Source organism: Chlorocebus sabaeus, chromosome 17, assembly GCF_047675955.1.
Source record: "Chlorocebus sabaeus isolate Y175 chromosome 17, mChlSab1.0.hap1, whole genome shotgun sequence".
In the NCBI taxonomy this organism is placed as follows: Eukaryota; Metazoa; Chordata; class Mammalia; order Primates; family Cercopithecidae; genus Chlorocebus; species Chlorocebus sabaeus.
Window position 1 is genome coordinate 73,346,692 of NC_132920.1, and position 23,191 is coordinate 73,369,882.

Genomic DNA, 23,191 nt, shown 5'->3' on the forward strand with positions numbered 1-23,191 from the left:
TTTGTTCTTCTTCTTCTTCCTTTTTTTTTTTTAGGTGAGAAACCATAACATTTTCCTGGAAAGGAAAGCAGTAGACTTCATTTTTTGTTTTAAAGAAAAATAGTTTTTCTCTGTTTCTATTCATACACATTCAGTAACTACCCAGGAAATATGACCCGGTTTGGCGCGCGTGTGCGTGTGTGTGTGCCGTTTCTCTAAAATTCTGACTCATAGTCTGGAGGACAATGATTGACTTTTTTCCACCTCACATAGCTGCTGTGAATTGCTCCTCACAAGGACGGGCCTGTTTACTCCCCCGGGCATGGTTGGTGGAGCGCTAGTGTAAACACCCTGAGGAACCCGGTGGGCCGGGGAAGTGGGCGCGCTCTGTTCTCTGCGGCCGGCGGGGACGCCGGGCCAGGTGGGGCCGCCTGCGTTCAGCGACTGCTTTCTCACCCCCTGGATGGGCGCTGTTGGCCACACAGCGAGAAGCGCCATTGTAATGGGGATGGGAGGGGTGGAGCCTCCAAGTCCTGTCTCAATTTAGATCTCTTACTCTGCTGTTAGGCGCGCCCATTTCAGATTACTAAACTCGAATTAAGAGGGAAAAAAAAATCAGGGAGGAGGTGGCAAGCCACACCCCACGGTGCCCGCGAATCTCCCCGGCAGCGGACTGCAGCCCCGGTAGACGCCGTCGAGATGCAGAGCCCGCCGCGCCTGACCGCCGCCCGCCTCCTCTGCGTGTGCACCGCCGCGCTGGCCGCGGCCCGCGGGTAGGAACGTGGGCGCGCGGGGGGCGCGCGGGCGCGCGGGTCTGGGCCGCTCCGTGGCTCTGGGCCGGGGCTTCGGGGAGGCGGCGGCCGCTGTGCCGCAGCGGGTGGGAAACGCCCGCGCGGCTGCAGTCCCCAGCCTGGCACTGGCCTGGGGGTTTGACCTTCTGGAGCTTCAGCGTGGCTCTCCATGGGACAGTTACTTTCTCTGCTCATGAAGTTGTGGAAGCGTCTCCCTGGCCGTAACAACTTTCTGAAGAAGAGTCATTTTATTTTTAGTTCACGTTGCCTCTGCCTTTTGCTTTTCCACTTTTTGCTCCCAGATTGCGTTTCTTCTCTCAAAGACACGATGTATTTTTTCTAATCAAGATGTCTCAACCTTAGCATTGCCAAAGTGTGGCGGAGGGGACTGATGTATGGGTTCAGGGGCAGACGTTATAGGAAGATAACAACAGCACCCAATAATGGAAAGCCCCATTCATTCCTAAAGATTTCTGTAGTTGAGCCTTAACCCCTAATTAAAGCGGAGAAAGTGCTGCTTTAGTGACTTCTTTTTATGATCCGTTATACCTGGAATTTTCACCAGTTGTAGTTTATTTTCAAATGGTATATTTCAATCAATGGTATTGGTTAAATAATTTTTTATCCTCATTGGGCAGCAACTCAAACATAAAGGTTTGAATAAGAAACAGGCAAAATCTTAAACACCACCAACAACAAGAAAATAATCACGCTGGGCTAAGGTCGTCTGTAAAGGAGAAGCTTAGAGACTTGCTTTGCCAATAACTCCAGTCTGCCCCGGTGCAAGCCATTTACATCATGGTTCCTTCTGTGCTGTTCGTGGTTTATAAAATGGAAATAACACAGTCCTTCCTCTAGTAGTGATGCATGAATTACTGCATTAAAATTGATTTATGGGAATTATTGTTGTTTCAGTAGCATTTCAATGCAGTTGCTAAATAGAGCAGTGGGCAATGTTAACGGAAACGACTGCAATTGGCACAGTATAGAGTGCCTATCGCACTAGGAAATCTGAGGGTCACAAAGGAGAGGAGATGTGAGGATAAGAAACTTTGTTTTTCCATTGTTGGGAACTCTTTAGGCCGCGGTTTCTGGTGACAACCCCAGGGATCATCAGGCCCGGAGGAAATGTGACTATTGGGGTGGAGCTTCTGGAACACTGCCCCTCACAGGTCACTGTGAAGGCGGAGCTGCTCAAGACAGCATCAAACCTCACTGTCTCTGTCCTGGAAGCAGAAGGAGTCTTTGAAAAAGGTAAGATAAACAGCATAAAGCCTTACCCTTCTGCAGTAATAATTGGAATATGTTAATAAGGTCATGTGTTAGGTAGAATAACAGAGAAACCCCAAATTTGCAGTAGCTTACCTAATATACTTTTAATTCTCACTCGTATAAAGTCCTAGATAGTGTTCCCGGATGGTCTTCCAAGTGCAGATTCAGAGACCCAGGTTCCTTCCATTTTGTGGCTCCATTATCGTCATGTGGCTCCCAAGACTGCAGGGGAAGCGCATGGAGCTTCTTCATGGAGAAAAGGGAAGAGCATGGGAAGAGCGTGTGGAAGGTTTTTATGGGATAGGCCTAGAAATAGCTCACAGCACTCATGCTCGTATGTATAGGCAAAAGAGGCTGGGGAATGTAGGCGAGTGTGTGCCCCAGAAGAGGAAATGGGTTAGTCTCTAACACAAAACCATATTTATTTGTTGAGTGCAAAGTATTTTACAGAATAGGCCTGTGGGAAGGAAAGGAAAAACTACATAGTAGTTAAAATCCAGTTTTATGGAATATTTCTTAAGTTTTAAAGTAACAAGAAAAAAAGAAAATAGTGTGAAAGTGGGAGCCATTTGTAAGAGAACCAAGTTTCGTTCTTGTTTCAAGTCTGGGTTCTAACATGGCCCAAGATTAAATTGGGCCAATGAATATCTTCTTTTTCAGTACTAAGGGAAAAATAATTTTGGGGGGAAGAGGTAAATACTTAAAACTTTTTTCATTAAAATGAACTTTTATTGCATTTTTTTTCCTTTTTTAGATTATTATAATTATTTTTAGAGACAAGCTGTCAGCATGTTGCCCAGGCTGGTCTCGAACTCCTAAGTTCAAGTGATCCACCCACCTTGGCCTCCCAAAGTGCTGGGATTACAGGCATGAGCTACTGTGCCTGGCTGAGACATACATTTTTGTAAAGTTAAGAGTTATTTTTTAAAAAATCATTTAAGGCATGTAATGAAGGGTGGATGGTATTCCATAACGGTTCATTATAGAAGTGTTTATCCTCTACGAGCATAGAGAAATGAACACCATCATGAAATGAAATAAAAGTAAAAGTTTATCTGCATCTGTGGTTCTTTCCCCACTGGAAGTTCACTGGGTAGGTATATTTGGAATAGGAGTCAGGACGAGATGGTGTGTGTAGGGGCAAGTCACTTTTGTCCCTCATAGAAGCAATGTCAGGGAAGTGGGAGGTCTTATTTCCCTGGAGGGGAAGTATAGGTTATCCCTTAAGATCTGAGTTTGAATCCTGGTACTACTTTGCTACTAGTTGTGTGATGTTAGTTACTTAACTGCTTTGAGCCACAGTTTCCTCGTCTATAAAATGGAAATAATGAAATTGACTTCCCAGGGCAGTTATAAAGTTAAAATCTGTATGTAGTACCTCTTAGGCATACAATAAACAATTGCTAATATTATTAGTATAATAATATTGCAGAAGAGGATGCAGAAAGCCCATTTCCTTTTTACATGGGGGCAGACTTCAACTTTCATTATTGAGCTATCATTTCTGAAAATGAATAACTCCTGATCTTATGATAGTTGCTAAAGAAAATATTGAAATATTAAATAACAGGACATAATACTTAAGGTAGTTCCACATTCATTGTTTATTCATTAAGAATTTATGAGTGGGAAGAGGGAGGTGATTGAAAAACCACCTATTGGGTACCACACTTATCACCTGAATGATGAAATAATGTGTATGCTAAAACCCTATGACAGGCAATTTTCCTATATAACAAACCTGCACATGTATCCCTGAAACTAAAATAAAAGTAAAAGAAAAAAAAGAATTTATAATATTGGCTCCATTAGTGTGGCAGTTTTCCAGCAATGCAGAGGTCCAGAATATATACGGATGTTTTTGATAAATATTTGAGCTTTGCTTGGACATTTACATACTCTAATTCTAGAATTTCACCTGTTAGGTCTTTTCTGTAATCTCCATTATCAGTCTCTCTCTTTTTTGCAACAAATGGTACCTGCATTGGGGGTGCATGTTGTTGTGGCTTGGTTTTCAACTTTATTCTTAGATCTTCTTTTGGGAGAAAGTTTCTTTTTTTGCCCATGGGAAGGTTCGAGTACTCAAGACTGGGTCGGGCAAAGCTGTCCTGGGAGCAGAATGGATCTATGGAAAGGAAAAAGGGAAAATGCTGCTTCTTTCGTGGGCTGTTTTTGACTCTATCGACATAGAGTTTCATTGACAATGGCATTGCTAGGAGCGCTCTCCTCTTTCAAAGGAGAATGTTACTGTATTATCAGAGGCTGGGGGTTATTGCTCTCAGAGCAGATGCTTCCTGTAATGTGAGGACTTGAGGATCAAGACACTTCTCCCTGCTTGTCTTCACATCCTTTACTTTATTTGGCTTCTCCAGTTGTAACAATATGTAGATAAACCAGGACTTCTAAATCAGAGGTTTGGATCTTCAAGTATCTGGATGTGGATTCATGTTTTGTTTTTTCTCCATCACATAAACACCAACAAATAAATAACTTTTGTTTTTAAGAGACAGGGTCTCACTCTGTTGCCTAGGCCAGAGTGCCGTGGTGAAATCATAGCTCACTGCAACTTGGAATTCTTGGGCTCAAGTGATCCTGCTGTCTCAGCCTCCTGAATAGCTGGTACAGGCAAGTGCCAGCACGCCTGGCTAGGTTAAAATTTTTTTTTTTTGGTAGAGATGGGATCTTGCTATGTTGCCCAGACTGGTCTTGAACTACTGGGCTCAAGTGATCTTCCTACCTCAGCCTCCCAAAGTTCTGGGATTATAGGTGTGAGCCTGATTGTTTCATCATTTTCTTTTGAGCCACGCCACCCCCCCAACAGAAGGTTGGTTTTAATAAAGATTTATCTTGTAGTAGAGCTGGGTAAGGCAGTGGACTGTTTCTTAGTAGCTTATTCCCAGGAGTTCTGTACTTCTTAGAAATCCTCAGGGTAGGGAGGTGTTTTACCCAAACCACAATAGATTTCTGTCTCAATTTGCGTTGGAAATAGTAATAACTAAAGGGTTCAAATGGAAAATGTATTTAATAAAGGTGAAAAAGTATGGCATTTCTTTAGGGAAGAGTTCATTTGTTTGTTTGCCAGATATGGGGGAGATTTTATTTACATTTCCACTTTTATGGCCAGGAGTGTAGGTTATATTGCTGTTATTCATTTAAAAAATACATTAATTCTATATTTATTGGGGATTTATTGTAGGTTTTTTTGTTTTGTTTTTTTTTGTTTTTTTTGAGACAGAGTCTCGCTCTGTCACCCAGGCTGGGGTGCAGTGGCACGATCTTGGCTCATTGCAACCTCCACCTCCCCGGTTCAAGCGATTCTCCTGCCTCAGCCTCCCTAGTAACTGGGACTACAGGCGTGTGCCACAATGCCTGGCTGATTTTTTGTATTTTTAGTAGAGACGGGGTTTCACTGTGTTAGCCAGGATGGTCTTGAACTCCTGACCTTGTTACCTGCCCGCGTCGGCCTCCCAAAGTGCTAGGATTACAGGTGTGAGCCACCACGCCCTGCGATTATGGGCTTTTTTTTGGTGATTAATAGACCTTTAGGAAAAGTATTTCTGCTACACTTTGCAGAGTTCTGGAAAGGTGTATCAATGCCTTTCTAGTAGTGAGATTCAAAAGATTGCTTGTCACTGTCACCACTGTCACCGCCTCTACCACCATCAGCATCATTGCCATCATCCCCATAGTGATTAGAACTATGTTCCTAATCTTATCTTCCTTTGCATAAAGAGTTAGTTAAATAAACATAATTGACAAAACATAGTAAAAGTTCAGCAGGTAATAATACCAGAGGAGAGAAGACAGCGCAGCTATTGGCATTTGAAATCAAGTCAGACTATTGTATTGGGTGGAGAGTGACTCTGTCCCTTTATCTCTTCCCATATATATGTATATTTTTCTTTTTCCTTACTGTGAGGTTGCTCTGGAATTCCATGCCAAATCAAGAAAAGAAAAGTTAAGAACATTTTGAGAACTGTCCTCTCATCTGTTAAGGCATATAAAATAATTTAATTTTTGTGATGTCCTTGAAACCACAATTTCTGTTTTATTTTCCCTTCTCTTGCTACAATTTGACATTTTCATTTGTAAACTTTCAGTAGTTTTCCTGAACAAGAGTCACTTCAAGTAATAAAGAATATAGCCTTTCTCCCTCATTAATGAATTCATCATCATTAGTTTCATGTAAACCTGATTTAAGAAAAAATTCCTAGGGGCTGAGTGCAGTGGCTCACAACCATAATCCCAGAGCTTGGGAGGCTGAGGTGGGAGGATTGCTTGAGCCCAAGAGTTTGAGACCAGCCTGGATAACACAGTGAGATTATATCGCAAAAACAAAAACAAAAGAACCCCCAAAACCAAAAACTCCCAAAAAGCTAAATCGAAAATGCCTACTGAAAAATCTGGGGACTCTGCATGGGCGTCTCCTGGTAAGTGCCTGCTGGTTTGGTAGCACCATTTTTTAAATGCTGCCAAGCCTACTTCCATCTTCCCATTGAGTTATTGGGGTGGGATGTGCTCTATAAATGTGTCTATAGCCTTTAATAACTTGCTTTTTCTTTTTGCCCTAAAATTCTGGAGAGTTAATGGAGTGTTAACCTTCTTTTTTAAAAGATTTTTTAAAAAATATGTTTTTTTCCTTTGTTGTCTTTCTCACATTGACTGTGGTATATTTTATTTTCCATCTTGGCTCAGTAAGGGTGGGAAATTTTTAAAAATTGAGATATTAGCTGAAAAACTTAAAAAACTCATCCAGTTCGGTTAGGATGGTTTTCTGGTGGAAACAAAGCTCCTGAACATGCATTTCATGCCTCGTAGATAAAAATCAGTCCCATGGTCTTTATGAAAGTAGATTAATTAGTGTAATGTGTGGGCAGATCTCCCAGAGCAGGTTTTCACAGGCAGCTTTGCCAACAGAACTCAGTCTGAACCTGCAGTTATGTGAGAATTATTTTTAAAAGGTGTAGGCTTTTCATTCACACATCGTCTTTGCTATTGTGTGTGATGTATATTAACAGGTAGGTGGTGCTTGAGAATAAAGGACCACAGCGTAATCACGATATGCCTGGGCTCTGGAGCCTGGCTACCTGGGCACAGGAGCTGGCCATTCCACTTAGTGGTTGTGTGGCTGTGGGCAGTCATGATCTCACCAGGCTTCAGTTTCATCATCTGAAAAATAGTGGTTTCTGCCTTATACAATTATGTGGATATTGTGAGGATTAAATGAGGTAACATATTCAAGGCACTTAACACAAAGGAATTATTCAAGAAAATGGTAGCTATTGTTACTAGAAGAGAGTAGCAACAGTTTATGTCAAAGGCAATTATTAATCACCTATTGTGATGGTCTTGAACTGGGAACTCTATAAAAAGACACACCCCTAGGAAGGGATTGGAAGGGATTTAACATATTAAATATCCAGTTTCCTCATAGTACCAAGGACTTTATGCACAATATTTAATTTTAACAACCTGATGAAGTAGATACTCTTGTCTTCATTTTGGAGGTGAGGAAATTGAGGCAAAGAGAGAACAATTAGTTTCTCTGGGTTAACCCAGTTAGTAAATGGTGAAGCCTGAATTTGAAGTTAGTTGTATCTGAGGTCCAGAGACAATAAGGTTTTCTATTGCTGGGAAGAGAGTGAAGTATTTTTGTTTCCTTGATTTTGGGATATTGATGCAATGTTGCATAGTCATCTTCCACTATAATCATTTTCACATTGCTTGCAGTAGTGTAGACCTGGATCTTATGAAATCTAATTTGAATAGAAAGAATTACAAGATGAAATGCTAGCTCTCCTCTTAGTTTACTTTCAGCCTCATAGAGTTTTGGAGCTGGAGGGGACCTCAAAGATAAGCCAATTCAATCACCTAATATATGGCTGAGGAGACTGAGGTGAGGCATGGGATCTGGGGATTTTCCCAAGGTCAGATCACTTATTGGTGGCAGAGTTCAGGTTGAAACAGATTGCAGGTTCCCAAATTTGCAGTCCAGTGCTATTTCCATTATACGCTATGAAACTTTCCTAACATATGGAGAGCTGAGCTCAAGACCTAAGATATATTTGCAAATGCTGATTCTTCTGATATGGAAGAAAATAAGGCTAACTAAGGAGTTTAAAAATGCTTACTTGCATATTGTAAAAGTTTCTTATTTTAGCTCAAGGTGGAGTTGCTCTTTATGCACTAATGGTTCTGTATAAGGGATGGGGGCTGGGTTAGAAGCTTCACAGACCTTTTAAAAACTAAATTCTGTTGCTGTGTTTCTCAAAGTGCAAATTGTATTTATTAAAAAGGTTGATTCATGGCCTCCCTCAAGACATGGGTAAGAATCAAGAATCTCGGCTGGGTGTGGTGGCTCACGCCTATGATCCCAGCACTTTGGGAAGCCAAGGTAGGTGGATCACTTGAGGCCAGAAGTTCAAGACCAGCCTGGCCAACATGGTGAAACCCTGTCTCTACCAAAAATACAAAAATTAGCTGGGTGTGGTGGCGCGCGCCTATAGTCCCAGTTACTCGGGAGGCTGAGGCAGCAGAATCGCTTGAACCCAGGAGGCAGAGGCTGCAGTGAGCCGAGATTGCACTGGTGCACTCCAGCCTGGGCGACAGAGCAAGACTGTCAAAAAAAAAAAAAAAAAAAAAAAAAAAAGGAATCTAACCTTTATGTTCCGCCATCACCACAGGTGATTCTTAGTCACATTAGAATGAGAACAACTGCCTTTTGGTATCTCACAAATGGTGCTCGACCAAATGCTGGAAAGCTCGAGGGTGAGTAGCATGCCCCTGCAAGCCTGTGATGATTCATGGCAGCGGAGGGAAGGCTCCTCCTGGACTTTCATGTTTGCTTTTAAGCAGCCTTCAACCCTAAGCGCTGGTGTTCGCTTTCAGCCACAGAGAAACATGACTTGGGGTTTGATTGTGAATCAATGATTGGGTGAAGTTAAAAGTGAACACACTGATTCTTTAAACTCCAAGTTAAACATGTGCTGCTCCTCTTCTAGCACTGAATGAGTCACTGTCCTAGTGACTCACTGAAGGGTTGTGGTGGAAATAGAAAACAGATCCCATAAGAATTTGGGCTGGGTTACTGTTGATCCTTTATGTCCTGTGGAGAGGGCTTTACAATGCTGAAACTAGTTGTTTCTCCACAGACATTTCTTCTCATTAATGTATTATTTATTGATTATTTGCTGTATGTGAAACATGAGTGAATGGGGAGTGGGGAATAAGAGAAAGGAAGGCACTGGAGGAGATTCAGAGGTCCCAGAAGGATAATATAATATTAATAGTGCAGAAGGCTGGAGGAGTTTTTATTTTTTGTATAAAAAATTCAGTGTGGTTTGTAAACAGTGCTTCTTGTATGTGACCCTGTGCCTGGTACTGTTACCTTTTACTTCCAGAGCTATACAGATGTCCATTCATAAATGTCCCATCTCTGCTGACATATTTGGCATTTGGAGGGAACAGTTACTTCCTGTACTAGAGACAGGAAGGGTGTGCCGGAGGAAAGAGCTGCTGGCTAGGTGTGGCAGTTAAGAAAAGGAGATAGGGGTTTGTGTATATATCTTTTGAAAAGATGTTTCATTCTGCTTTGGATATGAGTTTGGGGAGACATCCAGGTGGAGATGTCCAGCAGATAGTTTTGAAACTGCAGCTGGGGAGAGAGATTTAGGCATTGTTTTCATAGAGGTAGACAGTATTTTGAAGTCCTGGAAATACATAAGATGCACAAGAGAGACAGAGCTCATGGGAAGAACAAGACTTTTGAGAGAAGCTTGGAAAGAGGAAAATAAGTTAATGAAAGGGAGAAGACCGGACACAGTGGCTCATACCTGTAATCCCAGCAACTTGGGAGGCTGAGGCGAGCAGATCACTTGAGCTCAGGAGTTTGAGATCAGCCTGGACAACATATTGAAACCTCATCTCTACTAACAATAAAAAAAATTAGCTGGATGTGGTAGCATGTGCTTGTAGTCCCAGCTACTCAGGAGGCTGAAGCGGGAGGATTTCTTGAGCCTGGGAGTTCAAAGCTACAAGTGAGCCACGATAGTGCCACTGTACTCTAGCCTGGGTAACAAAGCACGGCCCTGTCTCAAGAAGAAAAAAAAAAAAAAAAAAAAGAAAAGAATAGACAACGAGCAGTCAGAGAAGGGTAGATTGAAAATGTTTCAGAAGTCAAGGGAAGAAGTAGTTCCAAGAAGGAAGGTTTAATAGTATCAATTCTCTCAGAAGGCCAGAGAAGAGAAGATGAGGACAGAGGAAAGAACATTGGTGACCCTTAAGCAAGTGTCTTTAAGTCAAATGTTGGGAGCAAAAGCAAATTTGAAGGAATAAATGGATGGTGACAAATATAATCAGAATTTATTCTTTCCAGAAGTTTGGTGGTTGAAAGGAGAGAGGTAGATGTTCTCTCAAAAGGCACATTAGAAAGGTGAAAGTGGTTAAGGCAAAGGAGAGGGTGGATAATTCCTGGGTTAGAAGTGGTGAGATCAGCCGGGTGCGGTGGCTCACGCCTGTAATCCCAGCACTTTGGGAGGCCGAGGCGGGCGGATCACAAGGTCAGGAGATCAAGACCACGGTGAAACCCCGTCTCTACTAAAAATACAAAAATGAGCCGGGCGCGGTGGCGGGCGCCTGTAGTCCCAGCTACTCGGGAGGCTGAGGCAGGAGAATGGTGTGAACCCAGGAGGCGGAGCTTTCAGTGAGCCAGGATCGCGCCACTGCACTCCAGCCTGGGCGACAGAGCGAGACTCCGTCTCAAAAAAAAAAAAAAAGTGGTGAGATCAGTATTAGGGGCAGAGGGAAGTGGATTATCCTTAAAAAACCCTCATACTTTCTTCTTTGAAGAAAGAAAGAAATAGAAGAGAATCAGTAAGGAAAGAAATATTTTGAGGTATGAAATTGAGATGAAGAATAAAATTGAAATACAGTTTTAGGAAAACTTACCTACCCACCTGTAAATTGCACAGATCTGGCCACCACTTTATAGGAAATGGGGGTAAAAGTTAAAAGTAGTGGCACCCCGGAAAGAGAAACACAGGATTGGAGATCTTCCCTGGTGGTGCCCTGAACTGGGTCACCATTGGATTGTAGGAAATTGGAATACAGGGGCTGAAAGTCATATTCATATCTGGGGGAGCTAACACAGAGGGGAAAGAGAAGAGGAAAGGGCTGTTTACCATGAAGATATGCCTCAGTTGAAGCTCAAGAGGACTGGGTGGAATTACTTTATTACTGCCATGGTTGTCAGTGAATTTGTAATTTATCATCTCTTGGTCTGGGCCAAGATGACCAGCATACGAAAGGTGCAATGATAAAACATGGCAAGGAGGATTAAAGTGGATCTTGGTCTGGCTCTCTCTCTTCCACTCTTCACTTCCCTTGGAGAATTCTTTGAGGTGATTTTCTTCCCTTGCAAGGCTCAGGGTGAAATTGGTCAAAGATTTGGTGGAGGGGGTAGCAGTAGGTAGGTAGATGGCAGGTCTGTGGGTTGTTAGTTCTGAAGAAACGATTCGTAAGTTAAAATCCGAAAACCAGACTGGTAAAGAGCTTGGAAATAAATGGAGAGGAACATTTTTAAAGAACACGTAGCAGCTCCCTTTTGGCAGGGCTGTGTTAGGAGTTTACATTTATGAAAATGTAACTGGCAGAAATGATTTAGTATTACAAACTCAAGTTTCATTGCAATATATGTTAAAGCTCTTCAGGAATATAGATAAGATGGGGAATTTATTATTCTCAGCACTTCAGATTTATTCAGCACCAAACTGCATATGGCACAATGCTGGGTGACACATATTTGGTGACCACACGAGGTTCTTGTGCCCATGCTCTTCGCAGGGAAGCAGAGTAGGCTTCATTTGATGTGTCAGCCCAAGGTGATTGTAGAGGCTGATTGGAGTGCTGTGCTGACAGTTTCAAAGTCAAGCCTGGGTTTTCTGGACTAGAGAGCCGGATGAATTAGCTGTGTCTGCCATGGACATGGGAGTTGGGGAATGTGGTATGAATGCTGCGAAGGATTCTGCAGCCCATCCATACATTTTATTTATGGATCAGTTGAAGAGGAATGGTCGAAGAGGAATGGTAACCTACAGAGCTACATAGGGGCTTGAGGTAGTAAAAACATGGATAAGAGAGGAAAGATGAAAGGGTAGGTGTATCCAAATAGTAAATGAGAGTGCAGCAAGCTACAGAGGAGGAACAAGGAGAGAAGGAATATGAGGTTATGTTTGCACTACTATTTTGGAAGGAATAGCTGGGTCTGTCCTGCACTTTTTGGGAGGCACAGTGGGTTAGAATGGGCGCTTGGAAACCATACTGAAATTGAACCCTAGCATCACCTAATAATAGTACCCACCTCATAGCATTGTTGAGAGGATTAAATGAGATAATACTTAAGAGCTGTATCATCCAATATGGTAGCTACTAGCCACATGTGGTTTTTGAGCACTTGAAATGTGGCTCATACAAATTGAGATGTGCCATGAGTATAAAATACACAATGGATTTTGAATACTTAGTTCCAAGAAATGCAATAAAACTTGTGATTTTAAAATAATGATTTCATGTTCAATGTTAATATTTTGGACATATTGAGTTAAATAAAATATGTTATTAAAATTAATTTCACCCACTTATTTCTATTTTTTTTTTTTAGTGCACATCTTTAAAACATTTATCACAATGCTTGGTACATAGAAAACACTCAGGGAATGTTAACTATGTTGTACCTGGTGTTTCCCAGTATCAGATGTTAATACTGATGCCTAACCATGAGCCTGTGGCATGAGTCCCAGTTTCCCTGCTGATGACTCATTTTGGCTTAGGTGGATCTTCAACCTTATTCCTTATCCCTTGAAGAAGAAGAAAATCTCCCTAAAAAGAGCCACAGAGGTCGGCAAAATTTCTGTAAAGGGCCAGATGCTAAGCGTGTAGGTTTTGCCAACCTTCAGGTCGTTATTGCAGCTGCTAACCTCTGCCTTTATAGCTTGGAAGCAGCTGTAGATGGTGCGTAAACAGATGAGCATGGTTGTGTACCAACAGAACTTTATTTACCGATGCTGAAATTTTGAGTTCATATAATTTTTACTTATCACGAAATATTATTCTTCTATCACGAAATATTATTTCCCCCAGCTATTTAGAAATGCAAACTCATTCTTAGTTCATGAACTGTACAAAAAAACAGGCGTGGGCCAGACTGGATCTGTAGGCTGTGGATTGCTGACCCTGCCATTAAGAACGCCCTGTATGGCTGGGCGCGGTGGCTCAAGCCTGTAATCCCAGCACTGTGGGAGGCCGAGACGGGCGGATCACGAGGTCAGGAGATCGAGACCATCCTGGCTAACACGGTGAAACCCCGTCTCTACTAAAAATACAAAAAACTAGCCGGGCGAGGTGGCGGGCGCCTGTAGTCCCAGCTACTCAGGAGGCTGAGGCAGGAGAATGGCGTGAACCCGGGAGGCGGAGCTTGCAGTGAGCTGAGATCCGGCCACTGCACTCCAGCCTGGGCGACAGAGCCAGACTCTGTCTCAAAAAAAAAAAAAAAAAAAAAAAAAGAATGCGCTGTACATTTAGCAGCCAAGAACCTTGCCTGACTTTGGGTTTTTCATTTGTACTTAATCTAACATTTACTTTATAGTGCACCATTTTATTTATTTTACTTTTAGTAGGTTTGTGTTTGACCTGCTTTTTTTTTACTCAGCAGTCTAAATGGAACAAAACTTTGTTTATGAAACTCAAATTTATTAAGATATTTGTAAGCAAAGGGAAACAAGAGAGAAAAATATAAAAGGAGTATGTAAGGGACGAAAGGAGATTTTTTTGTTTGATTTTGTTTTGCTCAGAAAACTTGTGTTTTCTGTGTAGATTGAATTTCCCCAATAGTTATTTTGCCTTAAAGTGACATTAAACTGTGAAGCAGAAACATTGTATTTTTAAATCTTACTTTAAGTTTTTAAAATTTTTTATTTTTATAGATTTAGGGGGTACATGTGCAGTTTTCTTACGTGGATATTTTGGGTAGTGGTGGAGTCTGGGCTTATAGTATAAACATCAGCCAAATAGTGTATGTTGTATCCATTAAGTCATTTCTTATCCCTCCCCTGCCTGCCATATGAATCTCCAATGTCTATTATTTCACTGTCTAAAAAATATTGTATTTTATACAAAAATTAGCCAGGTATGGTGGCTCATACCTTTAATCCCAGCTACTAGGGGGCTGAGGCAGGAGGATCGCTTGAACTTGGAAAGCAGAGGTTGCAGTGAGCCGAGATCATGCCACTGCACTCCAGCCTGGGCAACAAAGTGAGACTCCGTCTCAAAAAAAAAAAAAAAAAAATTGTATTTTAAAGTTTTGTTTTCCATGAATTTGTGGGCAAAACCCCCTATTTCTCACCTTGTTTATCTGTAGATCAAAGAAACTGTTGAAGCCTGAGGAAAAAAATTTAGTAAATTGATAAAGAGATCAAAATTTTCAGCTAAAAAAGTGATAATAAACTTAAATGTATTATTGCATGAGACTGAGTAGCAAAAGGCTGCCAAAAATAATTAAGCAGCAAACACTAAGTCAGGCACACACACATATATATATCTATATAGTGGAAAATCCACTTTTTTTTTTTCATAGAAAGTATTTCTGTACCTAGTTGGATTTCCATTTACACAGTACTCCTTTCCTTCAATGATTTTCCAAAGCTATTTGGTGAGGACAGATGTCAGAAGAGGCAGCATATAAATGGTATTACCGAATATGTTTAAAAAGTTAAGGAAAGGTTAGTTTTTGTGTATGCTTATTACACAATTTAAAAATAGCTTTGACTCTATTTGTAAATCAAACGGCCAGTTCTCAGGCTGTGCCAAATGCGAAGTCTTCAAACAAGGTTTCTTCCGAGTTGCTTAAGCAGCACTGGGGAGAAAGCATCTGAAAGGGATTTGAGATTGACTGTCTCTGGTTATACACAGAAATGACTGGAGTTTTATAAAGTTATCTATAAAAACGCTAAGAAGAACCTTACATAACAGAGTGTGTCTTTAGTTAGTGATTTAAAAGAGTGCCATACTGGGTTTCAAGAGGTGGTGACTATTTCCCGTGTCTGAATGGAGCCTCGCCAAAAGGGAGAAAAATGTTCACAACAATTTGCAAATACTATCTATTTAATTCTTAACCTAGCAACAGCAGAGAAAGAGATTATTATTCCTCTCTCATCTATATTGACCCCATTCTCCTCCCCGCTGCTCCCGATTTTGTGTTTTGGTTGTGTTAAAATTATTTCTAAATGAATAGAACTTTCAAATAAGTCCTATGCTAGGACTTCATAAGTGCCTAGGAAATTCCAAGCTGTATTTGTAAATTTAAAGGGAAGATCAGCAGAAAAAAATGTCAAGTACTTAAAATCGACCTTTTAATAAGAACACATGAGACCAGTGAGTAGGCCTTAGATTGGATGTGTCCATACATCCTCTGAGTCGCTCCCTGGATCCAGCAAGAAATAGGGGTGGGTGGGACATCTCTGTCCCTACAGTATAGCGTTTGGGAAGAGTCCTTGTATTTTGTATTTTTATTTGTTTTTAAATAGAGATGGGGTCACACCATGTTGCCCAGGCTGGTCTTGAACTCCTTGCCTCAAGGGATCCTTCTGCCTCAGCCCTCCCAAAGTGCTGATATTATAGTCGTGAGCTGCCATGCCTGGCCTGGGTAGGACTTCTGTTTCTAACTCTGTATCTTTCTTGCATCTGTGAACAGATAAGGTCATGTGTCTGAGCATTAGGACCCAGGCATGCAGTTGAACTGCTCTTCCAACTTCTCTCTAGTGAGAGAATTCCTCAAAGATTTGACTTGATTCAGAGCTGCATTAAAAACAAAAGACAAAACAAAAAACATTTCTACTATGAAATGAGATTTCCTGCACTTCAAATCTGTTTAGCTTGTTTTGAAGTGCCAGAATGCTTGGCCTCCAATAATCAATGTCCGAGAGCCTCATTTGGATTGTAGATTCCCAACTGTTTTTTTGCTTTCTCCTTGCTGATGTCATTGGATAAAAATAAATTACCACCCCCACTCCTGTCATTCTTCATCCGTATACATTTGCTGCCGGTGAGTGGGTGGTAGCTGGTATCAGACCAGGGCAGGAAGGAAGCACATTACTTCCTCCAGTTATGGACCTAGCATAATAGTCAACCCCTGATGATTTCTCCTAATCCAGTGAAAGATAAGTAACTCTCAATAATGGAGGGTGCTGGTTTGTTGGGGCAAAGCTCACTGCAGTTTGTTTCTATTTTATTCCAATGTAGGACATTGTGGTGGATGCTGCGTTTTAGGGCCCAGATCGCCCTTCAGGGATGAAGGACCTTTTCCCGAAAGCTGCTGGGAGTGTTGTGCCCAACTGCCTTCAGAGCCAGTTCCCTCTGATGATTGTATCAGCTAGAGAATTGCGTTGCCCGTGGTGGCCTCCCTCCTGGGGATGGCCTGCATTATGTGACTGATTGATGTGGGGTATGAAGGTCCAGCCCTTTCGTCCCAGTTCAGGACAACTCTCACTGGCTGTGACTGCTTCTGAGCTGCCCTGGTGGATGCCTCTTTGGAGCCTGCATTGCAGCCCCACTGCTGTCTCCCTTAGTCCAGTTTCCCCCGTTCCCTTCTGCAGGTGCTGATCCGCTGAATACTCCTTAGTAAACCTCCTGCGTTGTAATTACCATCTCAGAGTCGGCTACTGTTTAATTTTCCTTTGAAGAGGAATGTTTCAGATCTTGGAATCAACTTCAAAACATGTCAAAACTGTGTAGTGTGAAGAATTGACATGAGTTGGGAAAGTGTTTACTTTTTATATCCTTTTCAGAGTTCCTGTATGACACAAATTATTTTAGAGTTAGCTCCGCTGCTGCAGTGCTTAGAGTATAACTCTTAAGTTTCTTCTAAGGGCAACTTCATGGAAGAAGAATCCACAGGTTCTGGTGAGTGATAAACTTAGAGCTGAGGAGAGAAAAGAGTTCAAGATGACTGAGATTTTGAACATCTGTGATTGAGGAAGTGGTGATAGCAACATATACAAACAGGCTCTCCAGGCTGTGGAACTTTTACTGTAATCAAAAATATGTATAATAAAAACAATGGTGAGGCACAGGGCCGGGACTGGTGGCTCACGCCTGTAATCCCAGCACTTTGGGAGGCTGAGGTGGGCAGATCACTTGAGGTGAGGAGTTCGAGACCAGCCTGGCCAACATGGCAAAACCCTGTCTCTACTAAAAACACACAAAATCAGCCAACTGTGGTGGTGCTTGCCTGTAGTCCTAACTACATGGGAGGCTGAGGCATGAGAATCTCTTGAACCTGGGAGGTGGAGCTTACAGTGAGCTGAGATCATGCCACTGCACGCCAGCCTGGGCAACAGAGCAAGACTCTCTCAAAAACAAACACACAAAAAAGCAGTGATGAGGCACAGTGACTCACATCTGTAATCCTAGGGCCTTGGGAGGTCAAGGTGGAAGGATCACTTGAGCCTAGGAGTTTGAGAGCAGCCTGGGCAACATAATGAGCCCCCATTTCTATAAAAAAATAAAAAAATCAGCCAGGCGTGGTGGCCTGTGCTTGTAGTCCTAGTTACTGGGGAGGCTGAGGCAGGAGGATTGCTTGAGTCCAGGAATTTGGGGCAGCAGTGAGCTATGATTGTGCCACTGTGCTCCAACCTGGGTGACAGAGTGAGACCCTGTCCCCTCCCCCCCCGCAAAAAAAGTATGTATGATAAAACCAACAGTACAACTGATTCTTTATTTTTAATTTTTGTGGATACATGGAAGGTGTATATATTTACAGGGTACATGAGATACTTTGAAATAGTCATGCAATGTCAACAACCACATCATAGCAACTGGGGTATCCGTTCACTCAAGCGTTTGTCCTTTGTGTTACAAACAATCCAGTTATACTATTTTAGCTATTTAAAAATGTGCAATTAAATTGTTATTGACTACAGTCCCCCTGTTGTGCTATCAAATACTAGGTCTTATTCATTTTTCTAACTACTTTTCGTGCCCATTAACCATCCTCACTTCCTCTCTAACCCCTCACTACTCTCTCCAGCCTCTGGTAACCATCCTTCTACTCTCTATCTCCATTAGTTCAATTGTTTTAATTTTTAGCTACCACAGATAAGTGAGAACATGCAAAGTTTGTCTTTCTGTGTTTGGCTTATTTCACTTAGCATAATGACCTTCAGTTCCATCCATGTTGTTGCAAATGACAGGATCTCATTCTTTTTTATGGCTGAATAGTACTTCATCATGTACATGTACCACATTTTCTTTATCCATTCATTTGCTGATGGACACTTGGGTTACTTCTGTTTACTTCCAAATCTTAGCTTTTATGAACAGTGGTGTAACAAACATGGGAGTGCAGATAGCTCTTTGATATACTGATTTCCTTTCTTTTGGGTATGTACTCAGCAGTGGGATTGCTGGATTGTATGGTAGCTCTATTTTTAGTTTTATGAGGAACCTCCAAACTGTTCTCCACAGTGGTTGTACTAATTTTCATTTCCATCAACAGTGTACGAGGGTTCCCTTTCCTCCACATCCTCACCAGCATTTGCTACTGCCTGTCTTTCGGATAAAAGCCATTTTAACTGGGGCGAGATGATATCTCATTGTAGTTTTGATTTGCATTTCTCAAATGATGAATAGTGTTGAGAGGGCCTTTTCATATACCTGTTAGCCATTTGTCTTCTTTTGAGGAATGTCTATTCAGATCTTTTTCCTATTTTTAATTGGATTATTAGATTTTTTCCTATAGAGTTATTTGAGCTCCTTATATGTTTTGGTTATTAATCCCTTGTCAGATGAGTAGTTACAAAGATTTTCTCTCATTCTCAGTTGTATCTACATTTTGTTGATTGTTTCCTTTATTGTGCAGAACGTTTTTAACTTGACGTGATCCTATTTGTTGATTTTTGCTTTGGTTGCCTATGCTTGTGGGGTATTGCTCAGGAAATCTTTGCCCAGTTCAGTGTCCTGGAGAGTTCCCCCAACACTTTCTTTTAGTATTTTCACAGTTTTAGGTTTAAGTCTTTAATCCATTTTGATTTTATTTTAGTGTGTGGTGAGAGATAGGGTCTAGTTTCTTTCTTCTGCGTATGGACATCCAGCTTTCCCAGCACCATTTGTTGAAGAGACTGTCTTTTCCTCAATACATGTTCTTGGCACCTTTGTCAAAAATGAGTTCACTGTAAGTGTGTGGATTTGTTTCTGGGTTTATTGTGTTCCATGGTCACGTGTCTGTTTTTATGCCAATATCATGCTGTTTTGGTTACTATAGCTCTGTAGTATAATTTGAAGTCAGGTACTGTGATTCCTCCTTTTTTTTTTTTTTTTTTCTCAGTGTAGCTTTGGCTATTCTGGGTCTTTGGTGGTTCCATAAAAATTTTAGGATTGTTTTCTCTATTTCTGTGAAGCATGTCATTAGTATTTTGATAGAGATCGCCTTAAATCTGTAGATTGCTTTCAGCAGCATGGACATTTTAACAACATCGATAATTTCAATCCATGAACATGGAATATCTTTTCATTTTTTTGGTGTCATCTTCAATTTTTTTATCAGTGTTTTATAGTTTTCATTGTACAGATTTTTCACTTTTTTGGTTAAGTTAATGCCTGGGTGTTTAACTTTATTTGCTGCTATTGTAAGTGGGATTACTTTTTTGATTTCTTTTCCAGATTGTTCACTGTTGGCATATAGAAATTCTGCTGATTTTTGTATGTTGATTTTGTATCCTGCAACTAGACTGGGTTTATCAGTTCTAATCGTGTTTGGTGGCATCTTTAAGTTTTTCCAAATACAAGATCATATTGGCTGGGGATGCTGACTCACGCCTGTAATAGCAGCACTTTGGTAGGTGGAGGAGGTCCAGATCACTTGAGCCTGGGAGTCTGAGACCAGCCTGGGCAACATAGGGAGACCCTGTGTCTATTTATCTTTAAAAAATAAATTAATTAAAATATTATATCATCTGCAAACAAGGATAATTTGACTTCTTCCTTTCCAATTTGGATGCCCTTCATTTCTTTCTCTTGTCTGATTGCTCTAGCTAGGATTTCCAGTACTGTGTTGAGTAACAGTGGTGAAAGTCTTGTCGTCTTCCTGATCTTAGAGGAAAGGCTTTCAGTTTTTCCCCATTTAGTATGATACTGGCTGTGGGTCTGTCATATATAGCTCCTTTATGTTGAGGTATGTTCCTTCTATATGCAGTTTTTTGAGAGTTTTTATCATGAAGAGGTGCTGAATTTTGTCAACTTTTTTTAGTATCCGTTGAAATGATCATATGGTTTTTGCCCTTCATTCTGTTGATATGATGTATCACATTGATTGATGTGCATACAACTATTTTTTTTTTTAAACTCAGAGTCAGTGCAGAGCAGTGGTTTGGAGCTCAGACCCATGAGACAGGTGGCCAGGGTCAGAAGCTTGGCCCCAGTACTTTTTGTCTGTGTGACCCTGGGCAAGTCATTTCACATCTCTGTGTCTCAGTGTTCTCATTTGTAAATTAAGGGTAATAATACTTAATAGTATTGTTGTGAGCTTTAAACCCATTAATATATGTAATGCTTTAGAACACTCTGTAGGTGGTACTATTATTATTATTATTTTATTCATATAACTAAAAAATTACATTCTGTCTGATCTGTTGGTTGTTTTATTGTTGCTAAACACAAATTTAAGTCTTCTATCCCCTAAACTAGCTCTGTCCAATACAAGTATAAGTCAACTACATAAGTTATTGGAAATTTTCTAGTGGCCACACTAAAAAAAAGAGAAACAGGTGAAGTTAATTGTAATAATATATTTTATTTAACCCAATAATTTACAAATATTATTAGTTCAACATTTAATCACTATAAAGTTATTGACATGACATTTTACATTTTTTTTGGGTTGTGAGTCTCAGAAATATGGGGTGTCTTTTACACTTGCTGCTTATTTCAGTGGCTCAATAGCCACATGTATTTAGAGGCTCCTGTATGTGACTGAGCAGCTTTAAGGAGTTGCTAGTTAATCTTGCTCATTTCTGAAGTGTTCCAATCAACTGTTGCTGTGAAACAAGCCACCCCCAGATTTAGTAGATTAAAACAACAGTGGTTGATTATTTCTCACAATTCTCATTTAGCCTGTACACGCTAGATTGGTGATTGTTGCCATTATTTTTGTGATAGTTGTGAAATTTTTGAATTCCACGATTCCTTCTACAATTATTAGTTGGAATTCTGTGGTAAGGAATAACTCTTTCTTCTCTTTCACTGAGTCATGTATTTAATTGTGTATCAGCATGAACTCATAGATTCTTGTTTTATTCAGTAGGTTGTAACCCATTATTTATTTTAATATTCAAGTGACCCGACCATAATATTTTAAATTAAGAGAACACCCTCTCCACACATGCTGAGGTACCTGGTGAGATCAGAACAAATTCTGCTATATGGATGGCATTCTCAGTTCCATCCACCACCACCCCTATATTGCAATGTTTAAATGTTTCAACCCAAATATTTCACAAAGTCTGCTTGCAGAGCCCCATGCTTCTCTTCACAGATGTTTTTACAGGACAAAATTTGTCCTGTAAATTGTCTCTATTTATGGTTCCTTTGAAGGTTTTACCAAGTTTACTTGCCAAAATATCCTGGGGCTTTTCAATTTCACTTCAATTCAGTATAGAATATAATAAGTCTTTCCCATTAAAAGTAAGCTTAATGAACAGAAGTTTCTTCCTACAAGGTAAGATACTCCCAAAGCACAGCTGGTGTATATCCAACGATATAAAATCAGTATGTTGAAGAGATATCTGCACTCCCACATCCACTGCAGGGTTATTCCCAATATCTAAGATACGGAGTCAATGTTAGTGTCCATCAATGGATAAATGGATAAAGAAAGTGTGCTGTATATACATAATGGAACACTATTCAGTCTTATAAAAGAAGGAGGTCCTGTCATTTTCAGTGACGTGGATGACCCTGGAGGACATTATGTTAAGTGAAATAAGCCAAGCACAGAAAAACAAATATTGCAAGATCTCACTTATATGTGGAGTGTGAAAAAGATGAGCTCATAGAAACAAAGGGTAAAATGGCAGTTACCAGAGGGTGAAAGGAATGGGGAGATGTCGGTCAACGGACACAAAATTCAGTCATATGGGAGGAATAATTTCAAGAGATCTAGTGTACAGCATGGTGACTATGGTTAATATCAACATATTGTATACTTAAAAATTGCTGAGAGGAAATTTTAATTGTTTCTTTCCACAAGTAGTTATGTGAGCTAAGGCACATGTTAAATAGTGTGATTTAGCCATGCCATAAAGTATACCTCATTCCATAAGGTATGCATGTATCATCTATATGTGGTATACCATGAATATATACAATTATTACTTGTCAATTAAAAAAAGAATAAAACATTTTCAAAGTGAATTTATGTGCACATTAAATCCATCCTAGAATAATAGTTTGCTAACCAAAAAAAGATCCAGAACAATGCTAAATCAGGATGCTGGAATAACAGTGTCAACTGGGATAATCCTGGTGAGGACTTGTCTTGTCCAAAGAGCCCCTTGTGATCGGGCCAAGCCTCCTGGCTACTGTTCTCTTTCTGTCTGTGGTCTTTGCTCACCCAGCTCTTTGGTTTAGTAGACTCAGGTTGATCTCCACTGCTTTGCATTTGCTGCTCTTCTGCCTGTAACGTTGTACCCCTCCTTGCTCATATGGCTAATTTCTCCATATCCTACAACCCTAGACACTGGCATCATTTTCTCTAGGTGCCTTCCCTTCATCCCTCCAATGTGCTCCTTGTCCTACCTGTACTACATGTATCTGTTCCACGATACTTCCTTCTTCACCTTTTTGAAACACCATGTTCAATATCCTGTTGTTTAAGAATCTTACTCTTTGCTTCCTACGATGACAGTTATTAGATGAACTGATCTGTGCTAGGTGGTAAGTGATGGTGATGAGTTACTTATCTGTTCCTGAAAACATACTTGTATTTCATTGTGGCCCACTGGGGTGGTAGTCTTCAAAGTGGGTGTGCACACATCTAAGAGTATATAAGACCATTTATAAGGATGGAAGTAGAAAATGTAGTACTTTTTATTTCTATTATTTTA

The 23,191-nt window shown here is 40.7% G+C and overlaps 1 protein-coding gene across 2 annotated transcripts in view; it reads left to right on the plus strand.

Annotated features, from left to right (window-relative positions):
• The first annotated feature begins 249 nt into the window (after positions 1-249).
• CD109 (CD109 molecule) overlaps positions 250-23,191 on the plus strand; it is a 143,430-nt gene continuing 120,488 nt past the window's right edge. The window contains exons 1-3 of one of the 2 annotated variants that reach the window (XM_073006169.1): positions 250-400; positions 547-752; positions 1,852-2,024. In XM_073006169.1, coding sequence (XP_072862270.1) covers positions 679-752; positions 1,852-2,024 — 247 coding nt within the window. In that variant the 5' untranslated portion in view covers positions 250-400; positions 547-678. Of the gene's footprint in view, positions 753-1,851; positions 2,025-23,191 lie in introns of both variants that reach the window. The other variant, XM_073006168.1, reaches the window with a different exon arrangement.